This window comes from Centroberyx gerrardi, chromosome 19, assembly GCF_048128805.1.
Source record: "Centroberyx gerrardi isolate f3 chromosome 19, fCenGer3.hap1.cur.20231027, whole genome shotgun sequence".
Taxonomy (NCBI): Eukaryota; Metazoa; Chordata; class Actinopteri; order Beryciformes; family Berycidae; genus Centroberyx; species Centroberyx gerrardi.
In genome coordinates, this window is record NC_136015.1 from 4,035,881 (window position 1) to 4,049,863 (window position 13,983).

The 13,983-nt window shown below is 39.9% G+C and overlaps 1 protein-coding gene across 1 annotated transcript; it reads right to left on the reverse strand.

Moving 5' to 3' along the window:
- Positions 1 to 269: 269 nt before the first annotated feature.
- Positions 270 to 8,060, reverse strand: serinc2 (serine incorporator 2). The gene is made up of 10 exons (XM_071903508.2): positions 7,930 to 8,060; positions 5,227 to 5,388; positions 4,243 to 4,430; positions 3,964 to 4,043; positions 3,519 to 3,656; positions 2,807 to 2,976; positions 2,203 to 2,293; positions 1,812 to 1,968; positions 1,386 to 1,601; positions 270 to 1,045 (listed from the first exon to the last, which is right to left on the reverse strand). The coding sequence occupies exons 1-10, from the start codon at positions 7,966 to 7,968 to the stop codon at positions 907 to 909; spliced, it is 1,380 nt and encodes a 459-aa protein (XP_071759609.2). The 5' UTR covers positions 7,969 to 8,060; the 3' UTR covers positions 270 to 906.
- Positions 8,061 to 13,983: the final 5,923 nt, after the last annotated feature.

Consider the following 13,983-nt stretch of genomic DNA (forward strand, 5'->3'; position numbering starts at 1 on the left):
TTGTGCTCAGCCCTCCTGCTCATGCTGATCTTGTGATAGGGGAAAGTACATTCCCTCTACATTACTTGCCAAATATGTGTGTGTGTGTGTGTGTGTGTGTTGCATTGGGGAATCCTGCATAGAGAGAACACAATAAATCACATTTTTAGCAGGATCATGTGACCAGTAGAGGGAGGGAGGGCAGGCAAGCCGCTGGAAATCCCTGCTGGCCAGACTTGATGACAATGTGTTTGCTGTTTCTGGATAGATTTGAAGAGGAAACGCAGAAAGCCGGAGAACGACAACTTTATTGGTTATATTGAAATAAACCACACATGCAACAAGCGGCTATACACTGAAACCGGAAAGTCGTATAAAAAAACACAAGCAAAGGTATAACAAAAGGTCCCTCTGAATAAGTGTGCAAATTGTAAAAAGGCACTTGTACAAGTTTGTTATAAAAACTGGAAAATGCAAAGTCCCTGTGCAACAACAATGCGTAACTAGAACACAAGAAAAGAGAGCTTAATATCAAACGTGTGATTTAAAAAGGATGATTAAAGAATGCAATCTAAATGTCGAGGAAAAAGACCAAAAATCACCGAAATTCCCCAGAGATCATTAAAGTTGAATTTTATCTTCTTCATATAAAAGGCATGTAGTGCGCTCGATTTCAATATCTTGTAGCTCTAAGAATTCTTTTGTTTTTTTAAATGATGTGAGGTGAAAAATGGAATGTAATAGTTAAAGCTTCTTCAACAAAACAATCCTATGTTTCTGCAAAAGCCATAAAAATCAACATTTGGCTTATGTGTAACCTGAGGCGAAGAGCGCTATCAACAAAACATATCACCGATTCCATTTCTAATTTTAAAAAATGTCTTTCGGTGCAAATAAACAAGAGGCTCTTAGCTCCGGTTAGGTGTTTTAGCTGAACTCTCTGTCGGGGAGGACCAGCGGGGCCACCAGGGTCCAGAGGTACAGGGCCAGGCCGAGCCAGCTGGAGCAGATCTTCACCCAGACGGCCGGCATGCTGCTCTGCATGGCCTGGTAGTCGCTGTCCGGCCTGGGGGACCGAGAACAAGAACATGACTTAAGGAGCTGCTAACACACCTAAAAGAATTTCATTAGTCTGGCTTTCAGTGGAGTTTTAGTGTCCAATGATGCTCTAAATGCTGTTTCAGAGGCCTTTGCACCCTGACAAGAGTAAAAATCTGGAGGGAAACACTGGATACTTGTCATTTTTGGGGGAATTTTGGGGCATGAAAATGGTCAAATGGTCCAAATCCGTTGCCATTTTTAAAAATCACTGTGAGTGGTGTGTTTTATCTGCTTTCTGAAATGTATTTGGACTTGTATTTCTTTTACCACCAAAAAAAAAATGAAAAAAGAAAAGAGACACTTACATGTACCAGTTGGTGAGGGTCATCATGATGTACAGAGAGGCCAGGAAGAGGCTGAAGTGGAAGAAGGAGTAGCTGTACGTGACTCCGTCCTCTTCGTTGTCCACGGCACGGCGGACCCCGTCCTCGCCCGCCGCCGCCTCGTAGTCGGCGGTCAGACCCTGGCCCTCCTCCGTCTGCATCAGCTTGTTCACCTGGGTGTTGTTGGAGGACCGGATGCTGTTGGGGGACGAGGGGACGAGAACTCTGGGTGTTACTATCCTATCTTTTCATAAGGAGCAGTGAACGTAAGAAGTGAATTTGCGGGTTGTAGGCTTCTACAAAATATCACAATGCATATGATATATGTCATGATTCTCCCTGTGAAGGCGAATCATGACGATGTGAACCGATGAAACGGAAGACAACTTGGCGATTACTGTGGTATACCTGGCGTAGAGAGTGCAGAAGAAGAAGATGACCAATCCCACGATGCCCTGCGCATCCCACCACTGGACCTCGGCGGGATTGCGGGTGGGGACCGGTCCGGGCGCTGGAGTCGGACTGCTGCCGACCAAACTCAACAAGCTGGGGTTACACTTACGGTCTGAAGCAGGGAACAAAGAAAATATGTTGATTGATAACAGCTGACGATATGACAGCAGGTCAATTCCAATCAGAAATGGATGAAGCAGGTTGCTCGGCGACCAATTACACGAGTCTAGGCCCAAAAATGCGTTCACAGAGTTTCCTTTGTTTCCAGCTGCACCTTCCCTAAGTCGCTAAGGCTGACTCAGGGACCAAATGCAATTGTGCGGTGACTCAGCATCATGGGACTCACTGGGGTTGTTGGTCATGGCTGACCAGGTGACGTACATGGTGTAGAGGGAGATGAGGGAGGCTTGGAGCAGACCGGAGCTGGGCTGAGCCTCCTGCGGAGAGATGACATGATGCACATGGGAAAATAAACAAGTCATCATCAGAACATTTTTATCCTCACTCGCATAGATAACGAGTTCACAGCTAGGTAAATCCTTGCTAATATAGATCATAGGTAGTGTAGTAGTGATAATAAAATGAATAGTGCTAGGAATCATCCACCTCCAATATGATGGATAAGATGCAGTTTGTTTGATTACACATCTATTAAAGAATTGATCAATACTACAATGGTTGTCTATGGGAAGACCTTAACCTGAACTGATTCTATCTAATGAGACAGGATTGACAGGATTCCACACAAGTAAGCAGGAATATTAGTATTATTATTTTAGTGTCCCATGGTCTAAATGCTGTTTCAGAGGCTTTTCCATCCTGCCAAGAATACAAATCTGGGGGAAAAACACTGAATAAAATATTGGTATCAGCCTTCAGAAACCATATTGGTAACCCTAAGTAATACGAGTAGAGGTACTGAAAAGAGGATGAGAAAGTCTGTGCATCACCTGGACTTTGGGCAGTATGGCCACGATGGAGACAATGATGCAGAATATGAGGTTGAGGCTGATGAAGACCTTGTGCTCCGTGCAGTCGTCAGGTTGGGTGTAGAACACGTAGAAAAGCACCACGGCAGCAAAGGCCAGGGCGTAGTGGACAAAGGTGAAGGACAGGAGAGCTGCAAGAGAAACGAGAGCAAATGACATGTTACCAGTTTGATTGGACTAGGATTAGTTCATTAGGATACTGGACTTTTTATTAAAAATCTGGTCCAGTCCAGTGTCGTCTATTGCTCATAATGACGGTTATGATGCAGTTTGATTGATTACATATTTATTGTAGAATTAATCAATACAACACTGGTTGTCTATGGGAGACATTTTGATCAGATTCCACATAAGTATGCATGAATATGTTGTATTAGTAGTAGTATAATTATTATTATCCTGGGTTTCAATGGAGAGTTTTAGTGTCCCATGGTATAAATTCTGTTTCTGTTTTTCTACCCTGACTAGTGAAAGTCTGGTGGAATTTTTGGAATTCTTTGACATGAAATTGGTCAAATTTAAAGATAGTGATTATTGGTCCATAATAGCTTCAATCCAAAAACATCAGTATCGGCCTTCAAAAACAAATACTGGTCGAACCCTAGTCTGAACTTGCACTTGAAGGTTTATTGGTATACATGGAGAGTGTGCTGGCTGTGTCGGTGTAGTCTACCTGCGAACCAGCACTTTGAGTTTCCATCCTCGGCCTTCTCCAGCCAAGACTGGTTCCAGGAGTGGGCGAAGTCCACCAGGAGGATGAGCTGGATAATGATGAAGATGAACGAGCCCACCACGCCGAAGTAGTACCACACTGGGACAAGACAGAAAGTGCAAAATCCCTGTATCCAATATCATTTTGCCACCAAAACATTTAACAAAGCCACCAAAGCTTATACATCGACTACATTTCAGGGGACAAAGTGGAGCAATGGTGACGGACAATTCTTTAGTATTTGGTCAACGTGACACATTAATAGACGTAGGTCACCAAGCTATAAGCTTAGAGGGAACATTGGTCCTGAATGCTCCTGATGTGATTTCTCTTTAGTTATGATTCCAAATACATTCATTGCTCTCCCTCATAATGATAAAACTACAAGATCAAATGCGCTTCATACCTGTATTAAAGGTCCCATCTGGAATGAAGAAAGCTCCCACAGTTATACCAACCAGTATAAGCAACTTGAAGAACCAGAAGCTGGGAAGACAAAAGCGAAGCTATTCGGAGCACATCCAAAACAACCATGACCAACCATGTTTTTCCCCCCCAAAGACAAAACACAAGTGAACACAATCGTGGAGGTGCAGTGCGCACGTCTGGTCACCAGAGTGCGCCATGCCCTCACTGAACAGAGGCACGGCACTGGAAGCCGCAGTGTGTACAGTGCAGTACCAACCCGTTTTGGATGGAGGCTCGGGGGTCTTTGCTGCTGCGCACTCGGATCATGATGACGGAGAAGAGGAAGAAGAAGCAGGCCATGGCGAAGCACATGCGGTACACGGACTTGTAGCCGACGATGACGTCACAGTTCACCTTGTTCTCGATGCCGGGTATGGAGGTGCCGCCCACACAGAAGCCTGGAATCTGATCATGTGAAAGCACAACAGGGCAAAATAATAGGTCAGAAGACAGAACGGGTTTAGAGTATCTTGAAAAAGAGACCCTCGATCTCAATGGGACTCCCTGGTGGAATAAATAATAACAACATAATCCATTCATCCTGTCCAACTGGTGTAGGGTATCTCTGTTGCTGGGCGAAAACCTTGTAACACCAATTTTGGTGATAGCCTACTCATGTTTTTCATTTGAAATTAATCATAACACAGTGATACTCTGTGGGTTAGGACAAAGTTATGACCCTTGGACCTTATGAAACCCTTTCAAAAGCTATTATTTCAAAGATGCACAGCGGTCAACCCAACTGTCAGTTTTCTTCATTCCAGAAAAAATGCCACTTTGGAAATAATATAATTCTCTTTTAATTGTCTTGTAAATCTCTTGTAATTGTCTTTTCTCATCACCTCATATTCCTCTCATTGTTATACTGCATGTGGCATATATATATATATATATATATATATATATATATATATTTATTTTTTTTTTTTATCATATTTAAGAATTCACACATTGTCTTATGTCTCAGTAAGTTCTCCTGCTATTCGGTACATCCTGTCAAATGCTGGAATCCAGACTTTTTTGCACATTTTCTACTTAATATGTGTGGAATTGATGATTAAGCATGTTCATTACCCTCCTTTTGCTCTATGCTTCTTTATATCCTCTTTTCCTTGCTGTATCCTATTACTGTTTGCTGCTGCAAAGGCCCAATTTCCCCCACAAGCATCATTAAAGTTTCACCACATCCGATCTGAACTACCTTTTTTAGGTGCGTCTCCATGCCTGGGAGAATCATGATGACCGACACCACCGTCCCCAGCAGCAGGAGGAAGGAGAAGGCCAGCCGGCTCACGGTGGAGTTGTACGTCGAGGGACAGCATGCCGACAGGAGGCAGGGGGCCGAGCCGCACAGACACGACGCCTGGAGAGGGACAAGGCGGACGAGGAGAGAGTTACACAAGGATTCATGCTTTATGAAACTCAGGGAAAAAGGGGCTCTGGGGTGCGGGATAATCAGGGTAATGCATGCATGGCTTGCACCGACTGCGGATGCCAGACAAAAACAAAATGGTGTCATCTTCGGTTTCCTCCCAGACGAGCAGAGACAGATGATGATTTCCACTGGCAGTAATCAGCCATGTGATTGGGGCTGCCATCATAACAAATCTCTCTCTCTCTCTTGGTCTTATCCAGCATTGATCACAGAGGATTCCTCCATGATGCAGGCAGGCAGACGGCTCAGAGAGGTGTGGGAGCCACTGAGGCAGAGACGGTAGCTAAGATCAGCCAGCCTTCACTAAATACAAGTATACAACACAAGCCTTGGGTGTAAACACTGCGGCCGTGACGAGGGGGAATCCAGCTTCCACGGTTCAGAGAGTAAACTAACAGGCCTGCACCGGACTTATCCCCTGCAAAACGTTACGCTGGCTGCCTTGACAAGAAGCAACCCTTACAAAAATTAACTAATCCTATAATAAATTCTAGGTTACTATACAAATATCACAGCCACACTAAAAGTAAGTCCCAAATTAGAGGAAAATTATAGTGATGCCATAGGAGATTAAAAAATACTGTAATGTACTATATGGTCACTATAAACTCACTAATGAGTATATTTCCCTATGGCAATATTTTTGCAATATTATAGTGATTTTTCCTTAGGGAAGGGAAAAGCTGTTCCTGAAATTGTTCTGCTCTTTATTTCATATTTGTTCGATTTAAAATAAAGTCAAGTGGATTACAAAGAAATTAAATAACGTATAGTAAAGTATAAGAATGATTATGATGGTCAATTAAGGACAAAACACAGTGACGCACTAAGTCAAACCCGGAAATAATGGCTTTTCGAGATACATTGAATATGTGTAATATAGACCTATCAGACATACAGTTTGTCAGTCATAAAAGATTAATTGGTCTACAGAGACGAACTCTGCCATATGACGTCTGTAAAAAAAAAGTTATCAGACAAAACATATGGTAGCCCCGATACGTTCCCTTCTCTTGAGTGGAGGGACTCCACGCCAAACTCCATTCAGAAATCTGGGAATTCGTTGCTGCCTTGCTTATTGGCAAACGTACACACCTTTCTACAAGGTGTGTACGATTATCAATAAGACATTTTACGAATCGTTAGGATCCACTCTTCAATTCGGCATACATTTAATACACAAGGCAGTACTTCTTTCAGCAAAATTCCAACTTTAAAGAGTTGAGTCGCAGCTTTCCCACCATTGTCTTCTGCTAAAAATACACCGCGACGGGCGGTAGCGGCAGTGTCAGTTCTAAAAGCTGAAATTTTCTCTCTGGAAAAATCTCTGGAAGTGTGTCAGTGGTGGCAGACCTCCAGTAAGTAGCTGAGGTTAACTTAAAACAAAGGATGTGTCAGACATTTTTCTTTACTTCTATCACTCAATAGAATAAAACACATTCACAACTGTAACCAGACTACATTTTGTTCCGTTACCTCGCGGTTGAATCTTGTGCGTCAGCGTGTTGGTACGGAGCCGCGTCTCCTAATGCATGTGTGTGTATGGAGGCAGGAGGTCTGTCCACAATTAAAATCCTCATAACTCGCTGAATTTTCGACCGATTTTCAAGCGGTTTGGTTTGTTACAAATGCCAGACATGTATTTATGATACAGGATAGTTGGTTAAATTAAAATGCGGGATTTCATACCAAAATACTTTATCTTTTGTAGATGGTAACAGTAATATTTCTATAATATAATATTTAAGATTAACTTACCCTATGTAATTAGGTTCTAAGTATATTCTTTTTTTCTTACTGCATGTAAAATGGCTGCCACTATGTTATTTTGTTCATAATTTTGGAAATAAATGAAGACTTAATTAATAAAAAAGACATAATTACAACAAACATTATGTTAAATATAAGTAAGTTTCTGGCAGGCTTCATAGCGTTCTGGACTTTTACACATTGACAGCAAAACATTAGAGATCTGCTTTTTCGGGAAAACTAAATCTAATTAGGCATATATTAGCTTTAGTTCAGTTAATGGGTGTTGCATCTCACCTACTACTGTAAATAACCTGCATGCTGTGTGTGTGTGTGTGTGTGTGTGTGTGTGTGTGTGTGTGTGTGTGTGTGTGTCTATTTGTCAGCCAGCCAGGTCAGTTAAAATGGCAGAGAAAAGAAAAACAGACATCCGATCATTTTTCAGTGCACCGAAACGCCAAGTAGAAAGACCCCAGTAATATCAAAGGCAATTTGATAAAATCTTCATAAGAAAGGAATGAAGTGCTTATGGAAATGTTTCATAATGGACCTCTATATACATTTAATAGAACAGTACTTTTGACGGCACCTTTGGTGTCCCCTTCAGGAATTGCTCTTGAGAAATTTTTCTGTTTATTGTCCCCCCCCCAACAGTGAAATGAAATATCCGCCCTTGCCTACGACACGCTACAGTATGACTCTTGGTTTATTTATACTTACACAGCTGGCAAGTGAACACAATGCCATACAAGCTCCCATTTTGTTTTAACTCCCAATCCCGATAAAAGTAAGAAAAACACAACTTGAAAAGTTCGGGAAGCAACTCAAGACTTTCTTCGGACTCAGTGTCAAGCTAGGAAGAATAAAAAGCCGGACATCCGGTCAGAGTTTTTGCAAAATAAAACCCTTATTATAATTTGTGTCTATTTATCAACTACAGTTTCACTCCGCATATAGGGTTTTACTGTCGTGGACACCCCAATCTTTATGAATATATATTTTATATATATATATATATATATACATATATATATATATGAATATATTCATTTTGTACTTTTATTTTGAAGGCAAAATCACTAATCTTCCACTATTGTTGTGGCTAGTCTGACTCTTTGAGACTGACGCATCTGCGAGCTCAAACCTCCTTGGGTGTTCCTCGATTCTTCCTTTTGGGTTCCGTAATCCAACACCCTAAATATGATTGGCTCAGAGAGACGTCACTCCAAATTTCTGACCAATCGGGTGTTAATGTGCGAAAGAGAAGGCATGCTCTTATTTCATCACACATAAACACAAACACTTTTGACCACTAACAACCTTTCACGGGACGCATAGGCAATTATCTGGTTTTATTATTGCCAGTTGTTAAAGGAAAACAAGGCTTGATGGGGACAAAATTAAGGCAACTTTATTAGGTATTATACCCTATGAATATATGTATATAATATTAAATATCATTATTATTATTAAATATAATAATATCCCTATAATGTTCCCATAGGGTCGTGTCCTCGTACTTTATGGTATTTTTAGCATCTATATTTTTTTCTAATACAGATTAAATATCATAAATATTCTAATAGGACATTCCTATATAATATAGTGACTTATAGTTTTTCTGTGATATTTCAATCATATAAGCCTGCTTCTAAATGTATACATGTAAACTGGGCTCTGTACTGTATTCTATGCCAGGAAGTGCATAACCCTCTACAGGATGTATTATGGATATGTTGTTGCCAATTGTAAGGTCTGCATAAGTAATACATATTCATGCTCGGTGATTCACACATGCTGCTTGCCTTGAAATGAGGGCAGAGGCACCAGATGACTTCACTTTCTGTGGATACTTATGGGAAAAGCGGGAAATAGGAAGACAAAGACTAGAATGCCAGAGGAACAGAAGCATGGACATTATCATAAACACCCAGTCCAAAAAAAAGTTAAACCTTATTGATTTATGGACAGAAGAAAATTCTATTTCCACATTTATATCTGTGCTATTGTTTGCACGGGAATGGCTTTAATCTATTCTATTCTATTCCATTCTAGGATTCTGTAAGCAGAGAAAGTGGTCAGAATCCTATTTAAAAACCCATCATAAAGTCCAATAAATCCACTATAATCTCACTATTACTAGTACTACAGACACACTATGAGTCCTCATATGAATATTATAGGAATATCATAATAGAGTAAGATCATAAACTCATGTGATTGTTAACAGTGTCAAGTGCATACAGTATGTGTAGTCACTATGTATGTGTAGATATGCAAAATGACTAAAACAATTATGATATAGTATATAGGAATATGTATTTCATAGGATATTTCATCTATTATAGGAGTATTATAGTGATACCATAACAGATAAAAGCACCATAAACTGCAGTAGGGTCACTGTTGAGTACCACAGACACACTGTAAGTCACTATAGGAATGTTATTGGAATATTATAGGAATACCATAGATAAAAATACCATAAGGTACAACAAAGTCACTCTCCCTCTTGAGTACCACAGACACACTGTAGGAATATTATAGGAATACCATAGGAGATAAAAACGCCATTAACTGAAATAGGGTCGCTATTGAGTACCACAGACACACTATAAGTCACTATAGGAATGTTATTGGAATATTATAGAAATACCATAGATAAAAATACCATAAGGTACAATAGAGTCACTATAAACTCACTATTGAGGCTACCACAGAGACACTGTAAGTCCCTATAGGAATATTGTAGCAGTGAAGGTGTGACAGTGGAAGGTCAGACGTTGCGTATAAAGCAGCAGGGGGCAGGTACCTCCATCTGCCGCTGTCTGCCCTTCAGACACACTGAGCTGCTGCTCACCTTTGAATAATAACATTCAGATTCTGCACCTCCATTTTCCTCCATCCTATAAAGTGCCGCATCTCTTCATAGATCTCATATCCTAAATACATGAATCAGGTGATAATAGTTTTTATGACAGTGTTATGACAATGTCACACCAGATGTTCATCCCTAGAGAAAAAAAATCACTGTATTTCTATAATATTCCTCTAGGGACTCTGATAACAAACAGATGAGTTTATAGAAACCTTATCCTATTATGATATTCCTATAATATTCATAGTGTGTTTGTGGTACTCAATAGTGAGTTTACAGTGACCTTATCATACAGGTATGATATGGTATTTCTCCTATAGTATCACCATAATATTCCCATAATGCTCTTATAATATGAGTTTATAGTGACCTTATGTACGTTATGGCGTCTTAAAACGCATGTACAGCCGTGTAGAAGTAGTTGTAGTAGTAGTATTCGTCACTTGAAACGAACTATTGATGGCTGATATCAAATAAACATAAAATAATTCATGAATATATGCACAGAAGACCAGCCTAGGTAAAACAGCCTGTTGATTGACACGCCTCGAGCTCCCTCTCCTTGATGGAAACACTTCAACACTGGGCAACGCTGCGACTATTTTCAGGTGACAGTACGCGTAATGTGTCATAGTCCTGTGTTTTGTTCTTTAATATAAATGCAATTATTGATTTGTATGACGTAGGTCTTACTAACTGAGCGATTGCGTTCGATAAAATGATAAAAAGGAGAGCTCATTTCTGAATATTTTGAGTGTATGGATGTGGTGCACCCCTCACTAACACGGTAATGGTACAAACCTGTCAGTAGCGGCGACAAGACAGCCAGAGTTAGCAAGAATAACACAGGAAGTTGTACGATTCTGCCTTCAAAATAAAAGCGTAAAATGTGTCACTTGACAATACTACTACCACCACTGCAACTACTACTACTATTATTACAGTTCTACTACTACTACTAGCCTACTGCTGCTACTACTACTACTACTAATAATAATAATAATATCAATAAACTCTTGGGTGTACAGAACAATAACATTTGTTATAAAGTAGCCTATTTTTGAACTAGTGGAGTAGTGAAACTTTAGCGGAAATCGACAGGCTACTAAAGGATTATACTGTATTATGCTGCATGGTATTTCCTGATGAAAGCATGCCTTATGGATTTAAATTTAAGGCAAAAAATAAACATTTAGATGACTTAAACACAAATAACACCAGGAAATGAATATGGATGTGTAGGCCTGCTATGTATTTATCTTAAAAAAAAAAAAAAAAAAGGAAAGTCAATTTTAATCCATAGCAGTGACAGAATTCTTATAGGCTATAGATAGATCCTAGATAGATCCTACAGAATGTATATGTATGTATAAATGTGTGTGTGTTTATATATATATATATATATATATATATATATATATATATATATATATATATATATATATACATATACATTTTAAAGTTGTAATTTATTTTCCTACTGCATATATTTCATATTTTTGTATATTGTCATATGTCACATAGCCTATTCACTTAAAAAAAAAAAAAAAAATTACTATTTGTTTTACTCCTGTTTTGTGCACCCTACCAACACCCTCTTCATTTCATAATTTCCATTCTTTTATTTCTAATACATTGTTACATTCTTATTTAGGCCTATATAATATTTTTTTTCTTTGCTGTAACTTATTTCTTACTGCTGCTGCAATTATCCAGTTTGCCCACGGACATCATTATAGTTCAATCTAATCTTACATTTTTACATTTTCTTATCTCACATGCACTTAAAACAGACAAATCCTACGCTTTTATTTTGAAGGCAAAAACACCTAATTTCCTGTAACAGCCCGGCTAGCTCTGTCGGACTTGACGCTCCTCCCTGAGCGTGAACGCACATTGAAGTGAACGGGGAGCGTCGGTGCGGGCTCGCCTCTATACTGAAGCCACCATGCCCGGGAGCCGCCAGTGTCAGCTGTAATGAGCCAGCTCGCTGTGTTTCACCAGACGGACTCCCTGACACTCCGCAGCTTCTTCTTCTTCGCGTCCTTGGAGAAGATGGTGGCCGGCGGGTAGCTGCAACTTTGGACTCCTTGGTTTTTCCTTGGCAAGCGCGTGAACCAGTTGGTGAGTGATCCGCTCCATCGTTGCGCACATACTGTCTAACCTGCTCTACTCCACAGGTAGGAGATCAAACGGTGCTCTCGGAACATATCGACCAGCTTTCCACAATGCTGCTGATACCCGCTGGTTGTAATAGAGCCTCATTTATAGGCGTGTTGGGAAGAATCAACGGGGCTTCATCTGCACTGAAATTATCCGAAATTCAAAATAACAGCAGCAACAGCACGAGCGGCAAAAACAGCAATAACAAATCCTCAGGTGATCCAATTTAGCAACTGCAACTATTCCTAGGCATCACCTGCACGCATCCTAAGGTCTGACATAACTGTCGCACATTTTTAGGCACAGGCCGACAGTAGGCTACAGTCACCCACAGTTGGCCTACCTGTCACCTCCAAACGGGCTGGACTGAATCAACAGCATTGTGTAAACCCTGTCAGCTGTTCAAATTTAATTGCAGGCCTCCAACAATGAGCTCGGGTGAACATTATGTTGTGGCAGCTCTCCTATATGCTACAGGCTCATAGGCAGCGGTGGTGGTGGGTTTATTAAAAGGTGGGTGAACTGTGACCTTCAGTCTCTGATCAACAACCGCCAGTATCAACTAAAACCTATTCTATTAACAGAAAGGCATCAATTTATGCCCCCCTCCCCTCCCCTCCCCTTAAAAGACCCTATATCCTCATACGACTTAGGCCTACATCAGTTTGACACTGCTTAGCCTACTATGATGACTCCTATTATTTGACATCATATATAGTCATGCCAGCCCGAAAAAGGTGGGTAAACAGTAGGGATGGGACGATAGGCTTATCTCACGATATGATTCGATACACATATGGGGTTCACGATTCGATGCAACCACAATACAATGCAAGGCTAATAAATAAAAATTCAATGACAACAAAGTCTGACTGTGCAGAATTATGTTTATTTCTGAGACACAAATCTTAAATCGTAAATAACAATTCAGAAATGTAGAAATGTCATTACAAAGTGCAAATAACATAATTTGGATGGAGAGCTTGTGAAATTGTGATGGTCAAGCGTCTCATTTGTGATTACTAGGCCTACAGCAGAATAAAATGGAGCTAGCTAATATCGAGATTCATTTTTCTGGCCCACAATATATAGGCTATTGTCACATTTTTGTATTGAATTTTGATATATCATCCCAACTCTAGTAAACCGTAGAGCTCAACCAATATGGGTTTTTTAAGGCCTATACCGATACTGTCAGACCTTAGTCGCCAATTGCTGATATATTGTGCCAGTATTCAATATTTGTAAGTATTCAGTGTTTTCCCCCAGAATTATATTTGCATCAGGGTGGAAAAGCCTCTGAAACAGCATTTAAATCATCATGGGACACTAAAACTCTCCATTGAAACCTGAAACATTGAAAAGATTCAAGATTTCATACATTGAAAGGGTTGGCAGCTCTTTAAAGCAGGGCGACCCACCACACATATTCAATGGTAGGAGAACTCTGGGATTCATTAGGCCTTTAAATGAAGAATTAATTTACAAAAAACATAATTGAACAATTTAGGCTTGGGCAATATCCAAAATTTAATATCGCTTTATGTTCTATGTTGTTTTTTTGTGGTATTTTTTATTTTATTTCCTCTAAGTTACATCAGATTTCTAGGCTATTAATATTTATTATTATTATTATTAGTTGTAGTAGTAGTAGTAATAGCCTAGATATTTTGATTTTACAATACCGCAGAAAACATCTCGATATTTGATATTATTGAATGTCGGTCCAGGCC